Below are 12,263 nucleotides of genomic sequence, written 5' to 3'. Positions count from 1 at the left end.
CCAATTCAGTCCTTCCTGCTACAAAGGGTGACAAGAGCCCATGAATCATGAAACGATAAACCAAAAGGCTGAGGAACCTCAACAAAAGATTCAGAGAAATATATTAAGCTCTAAGCATATGTCTTCCTCCACAGAGAAAAGTCTCCATCCATTTCCAAAGTCAAGTCATTCAGCAAGGACTAGAGTTTCTGGAAAGGCTCAACCTACATTGTATTTGTTGAGGTAGGGGAGGTAAGCAGAGAATGACATGTTCAAACAGCTTCACAGTTACAACTTTCCACTTGCCTCTATTAAATTGGTAGAATTTGCTTTTGTGCTCTAGTTGGAAGAGGCTACAAAGATCATTTTCTTTCATATATTCATTCAGTAATAATAAAAACCCTAAAAATCTGTTCAACATTCCATTAACGTAAAAAGGAAACTATCTAGTAATTTCTTCATTCACTATGCCAGTAATTTATCCATTCCCAGAGATATTTACCTACTACTTCTAAGGTTGTTGTGACATTTGCTGATCCAAAAGTATTATTGGCGTAACACATGAACACGCCAGAATCATTAACTCTTGCTGAGCTGATAGTCAATCTCTCCTGACGAAGAAAATTGAAGTCACCCTGATGCCAGCTATTCCGCTTCACCTGTTCTTTAGTCTGCTGGTTTCAGAAGGAGAGGGGAAAAAAAAATCAAAGATTACCATAAAATTTATATTCAGGATCTTTCCTAGATAAATTAAAAATAGCAGCAATTAACTTCTCCGTATTAGCATTCATTATACACTACTTAAGTAAGTATAATAAAACATCATGACAAGTCTGTCATTGGAACACTTCATATTACAGGATTATATTGAAAGATAGTTATTACTAATGATTGTAAAAAATGAAAATTCATTTCTTAATAACCACAGCATACGTAATTCCAAATTCTCTGCAGTGCTAAATAGTTTTTAACAGTGCCAAATTTTAAAAGTTCTTATATAAGAAATAATACAGGACACTGATATTTTAAAAGTCAGCATATTTATATCCTATCAATACTTCCTGTTATATATATATTTTTTCTATTCTACATCCCACTGGTTGAAAGGAAACACATCACTAGTAACAATCGTTCTATTTTATTAACATTTATATTATTTTCATGAATAAAAATAGACTTACAGTGTCTAAGACTAACTCGAAAATTCATCCTATAGTTCTTACCCAGCAGAATTTTGGCAAGTATTAAAGGGAGTTCCAAAGTATATAAGACATATAAGACAAAATCCCAAATTATTTACACATGAGCTGAAGAGAAAAGGTTGTGCATTTACTCTTGTGATATCACCATGCCACCGTTAATATTTATCTGCAGATAAGACATGGAGAGATTTCTTGTATGGAAAACGTCATGGGGAAACAACCATAATATAAACTATAACCACTCTCTGAAAAGATTAAAAGGAATAGCATAGAGCTTTCTGCATCTTCCAAATTTTCTGTAACATGAACACATTCCTATTAGGATGGGGGGAGGGAAGCAACTAAAAAAGAAACTAAACAGGAGCTGATATTGACATGGAACAAGATCAAGGGTGATTCCCTGGCCAGGCTATGGTGAACCTATTAGCATTAGACCATTCTGACAGTACTGTACATCCAAACGGTCCTTCTGGAAAGCAACTTGGAAGCATGTTCAGACCACTGAGCAACTCCAGCAAATTTATCTCAAGGAAGCAACTCAATAGAAAACAAAAGGTCCAAGATATTTACTGTGGTGAAAAACTGCAGATGACCTAAATGCATACCAGGTATCAAAATTATGAATATGTGAAAATAAGAAAAATGCTTCTTTTATGTAAAAAGCATGAGTGTACCTTAAGACAGCAACCATGTGTTAATACATATGCATGAGGGGAGAGAGAAAATAAACATGAAAAAAAAATGTGGGCAATATAGCATTTGTAAGGACTAACCACTCGAGACTACTGAGCACTTGAAATGTAGTAGGTCCAAATTGAGTTGTGTTGCAAATATAAAATATGTCCCAGATTTTAAAGACTTAATATGAAAAAAGTAGTGTAAAATATCCCATCAATAATTTTTATGTTACGAATTTGGTAAAGTAGCAGGATACAAAATTAATGCACAGAAATCTCTAGCATTCCTATACATTAATGATGAAAAATGTGAAAGTGAAATTAAGAAAACACTCCCATTTACCACTGCAACAAAAAGAATAAAATATCTAGGACTGAACCTACCTAAGGAGACAAAAGACCTGTATGCAGAAAATTATAAGACACTGATGAAAGAAATTAAAGATGATACAAATAGATGGAGAGATATACCACGTTCTTGGATTGGAAGAATCAACACTGTGAAAATGACTGTACTACCCAAAGCAATCTACAGATTCAATGCAATCCCTATCAAACTACCACTGGCATTTTTCACAGAACAAAAAATTTCACAATTTGTATGGAAACAGAAAAGACCCCGAATAGCCAAAGCAATCTTGAGAAAGAGAAACGGAGCTGGAGGTATCAGGCTCCCTGACTTCAGACTGTATACTACAAAGCTACAGTAATCAAGACAGTATGGTACTGGCACAAAAACAGAAATATAGATCAATGGAACAGGATAGAAAGCCCAGAGATAAACCCACGCACATATGGACACCTTATCTTTGATAAAGGTGGCAGGAATATACCGTGGAGAAAGACAACCTCTTCACTAAGTGGTGCTGGGAAAACTGGACAGCCACATGAAAAAGAATGAAATTAGAACACTCCCTAACACCATACACAAAAATAAACTCAAAATAGAGTAAAGACCTAAATGGAAGGCCAGACACTATCAAACTCTTAGAGGAAAACATAGACAGAGCACTGTATGACATAAATCACAGTAAGATCCTTTTTGACCCACCTCCTAGAGAAATGGAAATAAAAACAAAAATAAACAAATGGGACCTAATGAAACTTCAAAGCTTTTGCACAGCAAAGGAAACCATAAACAAGACGAAAAGACAACCCTCAGAATGGGAGAAAATATTTGCAAATGAAGCAATTGACAAAGGATTAATCTCCAAAATTTACAAACAGCTCATGCAGCTCAATAACAAAAAAACAAACAACCCAATCCAAAAATGGGCAGAAGACCTAAAAAGACATTTCTCCAAAGAAGATATACAGATTGCCAACAAACACATGAAAGAATGCTCAACATCACTAATCATTAGAGAAATGCAAATCGAAACTACAATGAGATATCATCTCACACCAGTCAGAATGGCCATCATCAAACAATCTACAAACCACACATGTTGGAGAGGGTGTGGAGAAAAGGGAACCCTCTTGCACTGTTGGTGGGAATGTAAATTGATGCAGCCACTATGGAGAACAGTATGGAGGTTCCTTAAAAAACTAAAAATAGAACTACCATATGACCCAGCAATCCCACTACTGGGCATAGACCCTGAGAAAATCATAATTCAAAAAGAGTCATGTACCACAATGTTCATTGCAGCTCTATTTACAATAGCCAGGACATGGAAGCAACCTAAATGTCCACTGACAGATGCATAAAGAGGATGTGACACATATATACAATGGAATATTAGCCATAAAAAGAAACGAAACTGAGTTATTTGCAGTGAGGTGGATGGACCTAGAGTCTGTCATACAGAGTGAAGTAAGTCGGAAAGAGAAGAACAAATACCGTATGCTAACACATATATATGGAATTTAAGGGGAAAAAAAAAGGTCATGAAGAACCTAGGGGTAAGACGGGAATAAAGATGCAGACCTACTAGAGAATGGACTTGAGGATACAGGGAGGGGGAAGGGTAAACTGGGACGAAGTGAGAGAGTGGCATGGACATATAGACACTACCAAACGTAAAACAGATAGCTAGTGGGAAGCAGCCGCATAGCACAGGGAGATCAGCACCGTGCTTTGTGACCACGAGGGGTGGGATAGGGAGGGTGGGAGGGAGGGAGACACAAGAGGGAAGAGATATGGGAACATATGTATATGTATAACTGATTCACTCTTATAAAGCAGAAACTAACACACCATTGTAAAGCAATTATACTCCAATAAAGATGTTAAAAAATTTTTTTAAATGTTAATTATATGATAAAATATTTTGGATATATTGGGTTAAATAAAATATATTAAAATCAATTTTACATTTTTTTACTCTGTCATGTGCCTACTAGAAAATTTTAAATTACATAGGAGGCTCACATTCTATTTCTACTCCACAGCGCTGCTAATGTACGGTGGTAGAATTATAGCTATTTCTCTTTTTTTCTCATGTTATTATATTTTTGGAAATTTTTTTCACTAAAATAAGCATACATAAAAGCTGACAGCCAAAGTTGAATGTTTTGGAATTAAAAAGAAGAGAAACCTGCTTGGTTAACTAACTGTGAGATCTTGGCCAAGTCAAGGATGCCACTATGGTCTCAGCTTTTGTTTCTAAAAGGCAATGAGAGAATAAAGGTCTTTAAAGGCCTTTCCGGTTTGGAGCACTATGTCGACTTGAAGATAATCCCTTCTAAGAGATTCTTCTAATAATTGGCAGAAAGCTGACATTTTCCTGCCTAAGAGTAATTGTTAAGAAGAGACAAAGGGGAAGTGACATTTTTCTCTGGCCTCTTCCAGTCCATCATACAGACTTCTCCTCGGCAAAGGCAGAGTGACAATGGACAGGTCACAGACTATATTCTAGATTCCCGGTATCTTCCTTCTAGTTCCTGCAAGAGCCCAGGAGTCCCTGTTTAGGGAGCTAAACAAGACAATGAATACGTTGGTGCTAGAAGGAATAGTTTGTTAATAATTGATACATCATCAGCACCCAAACCCGAAGGCCATAATTTAGGATACTGTCAAAGATCATAATAAAAGCAAGCAAAAATATGAGGGTTTAGAAGCCTTAGAAAAGCTAACCAAGATTCACAGTGTTGAATAAACTCCAAGACTCTCTTACGTTTTAAAACAAACAGTTGCAAAAATACTACAAGAGTTGTTTTACCCTAAATTTCATTGTGAATTAAACTTTCTAAATGATCCAGATCAAATACTATGGATTTTTAAAAGAATTTGATAGTGTCATAACAGTGCTAGGTATTCCAAATTAAGCCAAAGGATATCAATAAGATTCATGGATGAACCCTGGCATACAGCCATGAGCCCCATCTGCAAGTCACACATTACATATTGTTTGCATGTGATTTGCTTTTCCTTAACCCTTGGAGGTGCTCATTGGGATTTCCCCAAAGAGTTCCCAACACTGCAGGCTTATCTACCAGCGCCAGTGGATTAATTGGGAATGGCATGCAGGACTCCTGGGAAAAAGTGATTCAGAACAAAACTGCCTGGGGCAATTTAATTCTCATCTCAAAAAGGCTAATTTTCAAGTTATGTAGAGGCTCAGTTACACACACCGTAAATTGTTCTCTCATCTGAAATCAAGGATCCTAGAAAGGCAATTAATATGGGACTGTGTTCTATAAGGTTAGTCAAAAAGTCATATGTAAGCTATTGGTTTTATGATAGGACTTGGGACTCTGACCCACTGGTTCCCTTCTCCTGTTAATGGCAGGCTTCACTTAGCAAGGTATCCATCACAGGTCTACGTGAACGCCATCATAATGGTTTGCATTATGCTAATCACCATAGTTACTTGTTTAGCAAAGGATTCTCTAAACAGGCATGAAACTGCCAATGTTGAATACAGAGCATGAGGCGGAAGAAGAGGAAGAGGAGGATGAAAAGACACTATTTCCTTTCTTCCAATGTAATACGCATGTGTGTACTCAGGAAAAACTACCATGATAGCAAATTAACTAGTTGGCCAAGATCATTCAAACAAAAATTATTAAAAACTCAGTCACGGGCTTCCCTGGTGGCGCAGTGGTTGAGAATCTGCCTGCCAATGCAGGCGACACCGGTTCGAGCCCTGGTCTGGGAAGATCCCACATGCCGCGGAGCAACTAGGCCCGTGAGCCACAACTACTGAGCCTGCGCGTCTGGAGCCTGTGCTCCGCAACAAGAGAGACCGCGACAGTGAGAGGCCCGCGCACCGCGATGAAGAGTGGCCCCCGCTTGCCACAACTGGAGAAAGCCCTCGCGCAGAAACGAAGACCCAACGCGGCCAAAAATAAATAAATAAATAAATTATTTTTAAAAAGTAACAAGTGTTCAAGTACAGTTGGTGTCTTTAAAAAAAAACAAAAAACTCAGTCAATGGGAATCTTAAGGCAAAATATTAGGGAAACCAGATATTTTAAAGACCTTGTTATTAATATGAGTATTAGAGAGGGAGAAAAACCTTCAAATATAACTGGCTAAAATTTATTTAATTTTAAGATATGCCTAACACGGTATCTGACATACAGTAGACATTCAATATGCATTTGTTAAATGAATGATAACCTAAACGTGTCCAAATGTTTCAGATTGATGACAACCATTTTATTAATAGCGACTAAAACAAATAGAAAACCATTAGCAACCTGATCTCGGGTAAGCAGCCTCAAAGGAGGAAATCAGATCCATACAAAAAGAAATCTCTCAAATGGACAGGCCTCTCTGCGGCAGAGGGAAGGGCTTCTTGGCTAACGTCTGAGACCACTGATTTATGTTTTTAATATGGAAGGAAAAAAACTGGCAACTTTCCCCAATATTTTAAATAATCTGGCCTGAATAGTTGCCATAGTAGCTTTAAAAATCAAGGTAGTTACTCACTGAAACATTAATTTTTTTTTCCCCCACAAAAGTCATTCAAAGAAACAGCATGGAGTAATAACAAGTCTGAAGTTTTCTCTACGACTTGCTCAAAATAAATTTACAAAATGACATTTCTTTTTTACTCATAATGAATGTACACATCTACATATGGTGCAATGAAAGGGGTAAATACACATCATCTGTACACACTCCAGAGAGACACACCAGCTGAGCCATCCCCAGGACAATTAACAGACTTTTCTAGAATATGTAAAAGAATGTATATGTATGTGTAACTGAATCACTTTGCTGTACAGCAGAAATTAACACAACATTGTAAATCAACTCTACTTCAGGAAAATAATTTTTTAAAAAAATACTCTTTTAAAGAAAAACCTTCAACTCTCCCACACGGAGAGAATGATACATTGAGGCTAACGGAGAAAACAATCCACTCACCTGGCTGTTTTCCCTTATCCACATTGAGTCCACAGAGCTAGACACGTCTTTTATCAAGCACATCACTGCAAATTCTTCCCCTTCCCTGAGAAGATAGCTGGCTTTGGACACAGACACAACAGGCACAGCTCTGATGGCTAGAATAAAACGAAACGTGGCCCTCAAATAACTGGCTGTAGTATAGCATAATGTTTTAACTTACCATTTTTCCTCAGCTGTGCCCAGCTCACTTTGTGGTCTTTTAAATAAGATATAAAGTATGGTACTAACCGATCTGTATTACTCGTATGTTTGAAGACATCAGCAATTAAATTGTACATCCCTCAAGTAACTTCATTAACACCGAGTGAAAAAGATAGACTATCTACTTTGAGATTATAATAATCCGGAGCAGTGCTATTTTGAAATAGGTAGAAGCCCTGGCACAGTGAAGCTGCATTTATTTTTATTTGACTTGCTGGTTTCATGAGAATGTGACCAACAACTAATTATCTTCTTTTAACCAAACAGGCATCTTTCCCACGCGCTATAAAAATAACGTCTTACTTCTTAAAATCACAGGTTTTAAATAATCAAACTTTCCTTAATTCCAAAGAGCATCCTTTTTCAAAAGCCTTAATAAAAACTACTCAATAGCTAAATGCCAACTGGTGTTGAGTTAGATGATCTCTGAAATACAAAAATCTGGATATCTTCCAGCTATCAAAATATTCTACATAATGCCACATTAAGAACAAGGTCCAGGGCTTCCCTGGTGGCGCAGTGGTTGAGAGTCCGCCTGCCGATGCAGGGGACGCGGGTTCGTGCCCCGGTCCGGGAAGATCCCACATGCCGCGGAGCGGCTAGGCCCGTGAGCCATGGCCGCTGAGCCTGCGCGTCCGGAGCCTGTGCTCCGCAACGGGAGAGGCCACAGCAGTGAGAGGCCCGCGTACCACCAAAAAAAAAAAAAAAAAGAACAAGGTCCAAAAGTCAGCTGGTACTTTCCTCCTCAGACTGTGAATAGTTTGAGAAGGTATTAAAATTAAATAGCTGAGGAGGAATCAATTCATAGATCAATAGTAAATCAAGGAGTGAATAATCTGTATGCTAATCTTTTCACTGTAACTAAGGCTTCCCAATGAGTTTCTCTGGGAAGGAACAGTTTGTGCAATTATGAAACTTTGGGATGTCCTGATGTCAGTAGGTTTAACGACTGTCCTCAGGACCATCTGAATGCCCATCCCTGGTAGACACACCCAGCTGGAGGTGGTCATGGACCCAACACATGGGATGGAGGCTGTGAAATAAAGTACTCACAAGCATCCGGCATTATTTTGAGCCCGGGCGAAACGATCCAAGAAGCTACCTGAGTGACATACTGAGTTGGACCAGTGAGAAGAGAGAAGTCTTTCTTTTAGATCAAAGGATGCTCCGACTCCCAGAAGAAAGCAAACAAGGGCCCGTACCTGCCCTCACTTTCAGGGTGAATTTCTTCGACAGCACGGACTTGCCCTTCTGGTTCGCCGAGCAGTGTAGACAGAGCCGATGATACTCGCGCTTCACGTTTCTGATCGTGATGCCGGCCTTGGGGTCAGCGACAAACGTCAAGTCCTTGGGAAGAGGTTTCCCCTCGCACCCCGTGAGGGAGTAATTGGTCACCTCTGGGTCTGTCAGAGGACAGCGGACCAGCGTGTCGTTGCCTTCCTTCCCGTACAAGGGAAGCTCAACCAGGAAAAGCTTCTCAGGATCTACAGCATATCAACAATCAGTAGTTTGAATGGCTGGTCACAGACACTGAAAACATTTTATAAAAATCTAAACTATTGCCGCTTATAACAACAATCCCTAGTGGCCCAAAGGGCTGCTGACTTTATTCTTTGCAAACAGAAGTAAAATTTATCCGAGAAGAGTTAACACTTAGTAAACACCTTCCATGTGTCAGGCACTAAGCCTGGACCATTACACACTTCTCACTCTCATTTAATCCTCAATACACCCCTATACGACAGGTGCTATCATTATCACCATTTTATCGATAAACTGGTCTCAAAAACAGTAACTCTCCTTAAGTGACACAGCCCAGAAATGGCAAGATAGAACTCAAAGCCAGGTCTGACTGATACCACAATTTGAACTCTTAAAGCTCTGGGAATATTTTATTGTAATAGTTACTTTGTTTCTACAGCAGGTAACACTCCAAAGAAACTGGGCCAAGAATAAGCCAGCCTGATGGTATCTAATAGGGTGGGAAAAAGTGGAATTATACCTTGTTCAGGACTTTCCCACCTGTCCAATCTGTAATTTGTTTTGATCTTATCTAATTGACACAACTTCTACCTTTGTGTGAGCCTTTATCATTTTTTTGAAAAGTGTCCAAATATACTTCCATGTTGTACCAGTTTCCGAATTAATCATATGTTTTGGGGGTTTTTTTAAATCTATTTAACAAGCAAGAAGACCTATTTAGTTCAGAAAGGTGAAATAATTTCCCTCTGGTGATACAATAACTTGCCTCATTTGTCCCCAAGTGTGCTTGACTTCAAAGTCAAATATGTACTCTACGCCTCCAAGACTAAGGGAGAAGCATGGGAAAGAGTCTATGAATTAAAAGAAGAATACAGGGCTTCCCTGGTGGTGGCGCAGTGGTTGGGAATCCGCCTGCCGATGCAGGGGACGCGGGTTCGTGCCCCGATCCAGGAGGATCCCATGTGCCGTGGAGCGGCTGGGCCCGTGAGCCACGGCCGCTGAGCCCGCGCGTCTGGAGCCTGTGCTCCGCAGCAGGAGAGGCGGCAGCAGTGAGAGGCCCGCATACCGCAAAAAAAAAAAAAAAAAAAAAGAAGACCATAGAGGTTTAGAGGGAGGCAAAATGACCACGATCTAGGAGTCATGTGAGGGTATTCAATGAGACGAAAGGGAAAAAAATAAGAAATGTTTAAAAAGGGGACTAACCCATGTTATCAGTACTCAAGATGTGCCAAGAAGAAAGGAATATGGGAATCCCATGGGTCAGCCTGAAGCCTGGATGATAATCAGTAGTAACAGTGCAGAGTACATCAATGTGGAGAATGAGCTGGAGGGGTCCAGATGTTTTTCCTTATAAAGTGAGAGAATTACCAGCATCTCCATTGTTTGTAACAACACGGGTTTCAGAAAGTTCCTGAGAACCACCAGGTGAACACCCTGAGCACAGGGACTTTCCACACAATTCTTTCTTCATTAAGATAAATTTCAATCAGCTTATAAGTAACAATAGAGTACAATTAAGACTGAAAATGAACAAAACTGAATCATCATAAAATTGTCCTTTAGTGTTTTCATTCCTACAAAACCCTAACCCCTCTGCATGGGCCTCTTTCCAGAGTTCCCAGTCTCCAGGATCCTCCAGCTTCTGAATAGAATCTAGAAAACCATCAGGAGGCCACACAGTATAAATAACATGTGGGCCTCACTCTATTCATATTCCTTGAAAGGTATGTATAAATAGAACTTCTAGAAATCAAATAAATTGATAGGCAAACGGGAAGCTTATGAGTTTCAGAAATGCTATGGCAAATACTTGATCGCCCAAACCAGGATACTTGTGACTGAAAGGGGTACTCTTTAATAATTACGCCAGGACACCAGGCATGGACTGGGAAAGCTTCCGGTCGACTGAGATCTCGTATGTGCAAATACAAACCTCATTCTGTATACACAACAAGCTGCCGCCTCTACTGTGTAAAGACAATACGGATACAGGGTTGGGCCAACAGATTACACTTAAGATGTTTTTTAATTGTCCTTTCCATCTGTAAATCCGGTGTTCCACAAAAATCAATGACATGATTGAAATATACTTATCATAGAATTTTGACCAATTTTCAAAGAGTTTTCCAAAACAAATTATGCACCTCCCAGCCTAAGTTATTCTGCAAACAAATTATCTCATAACGGCTGAAATACGGTTCGAGGCTATAGCTGGTTAATTTTCCATCTATTCTTTCTCAGTCACTTGAGTCATAGTTCCTACAGCAATGCCCCAATTTCCTTCATTGCTGTCTGAGACAAATTACTTAAGCATCCAAACATCTTAAATTGGTAATAATTAAGTACAGTCCTAAGTTATTGGGGATGACTTCCCCCATCAAGAAAATCTGTGAGCCCTGTGAGACTGATTTGGCTAATGTAGCAGTTTCCCTATTTATTCAGCTGTCTACCCATCCTATTAATAAGCAGAATGATACTTCATTACCACCTGGAAATTACAGAGTACCTTCTTGAATGTCAAAGAACAGAACATGGTTGGCTCAACGATTATGGAACCAGACCCGGAGGCTAGCCGTGGCTTTTCAACGCGCGTCTTTCTTTGCAGCGACCCACCCAGGAAAGAGTAAAAGAGTAAAAGATAAGGAGAGGCAGCATCAGTTTCACGCAACCTTCTGTACAGAGAACATGAGAGTCAATTTTACTAACCCTTGACAGAACTAGAATTTGCACAGTTTTGTCTCCCTGATAACAATTACATAAGGAAGACAGAGCAGGCAATCTTATCCAAGCGTTGCCGTGAGGAACTGTGACTCTAGGGCTGGCTCAGATCCACAATCTAGGATAAGTTTATTCGGTCCTCTTCCACAATACCATGCAGGAGGTTGCAACGACAGCCCCAGGCCAGGTACAAACCCAGGACTAGAACTGAAACTATTTCTCCTCCTATAATGTGGGTATGTCTCCTAAGCTTTAAGTGCTTCAGTTTTTACATCAGCAAAAAGAGACTCCTCCCTTATCCCTGCCCCTAGCCCCCTAGGAAATTTCCTCCGGACAAGGATATTAAAAGCACAAACACAGATGAATCACTGCATTCATCACATGAGATGAGGTTCAGAAATCCAACCATCACATTTTCCTTTTGTTTCTAGGAGGTCACAATTTTTTAAATGAATGAACTGATTTCTATTAAGAACCTAGGAAGGACAGGGGGTGCTTAGCCGACTGAGTTATTTTTCTGGAATTTACTCCCTAAAAGTGGGTCAATTCATTTGAAGCTTTGGTCTGTTTAGGCCTTTAGTTCCCTGAAACGTTTTTACTAAGTGGGAGTATCTGGAATCTCAAGGCATTAAAATGCCGCCT

The 12,263-nt window shown here is 39.4% G+C and overlaps 1 protein-coding gene across 2 annotated transcripts in view; it reads right to left on the bottom strand.

The window, feature by feature from the left end:
* KIT (KIT proto-oncogene, receptor tyrosine kinase) overlaps positions 1-12,263 on the bottom strand; it is an 85,803-nt gene that overhangs the window by 36,273 nt on the left and 37,267 nt on the right. For both annotated transcript variants that reach the window (XM_032633198.1, XM_032633197.1), the window contains exons 3-5: positions 8,624-8,905; positions 7,179-7,315; positions 482-650 (exon numbers count right to left, since the gene is read on the bottom strand). In XM_032633198.1, coding sequence (XP_032489089.1) covers positions 482-650; positions 7,179-7,315; positions 8,624-8,905 — 588 coding nt within the window. The remainder of the gene's footprint in view (positions 1-481; positions 651-7,178; positions 7,316-8,623; positions 8,906-12,263) is intronic.

This window comes from Phocoena sinus, chromosome 5 (assembly GCF_008692025.1).
Source record: "Phocoena sinus isolate mPhoSin1 chromosome 5, mPhoSin1.pri, whole genome shotgun sequence".
Taxonomy (NCBI): Eukaryota; Metazoa; Chordata; class Mammalia; order Artiodactyla; family Phocoenidae; genus Phocoena; species Phocoena sinus.
Note: the sequence above shows the minus strand (reverse complement) of the source record. Positions and strands in the feature narration are given on the sequence as shown.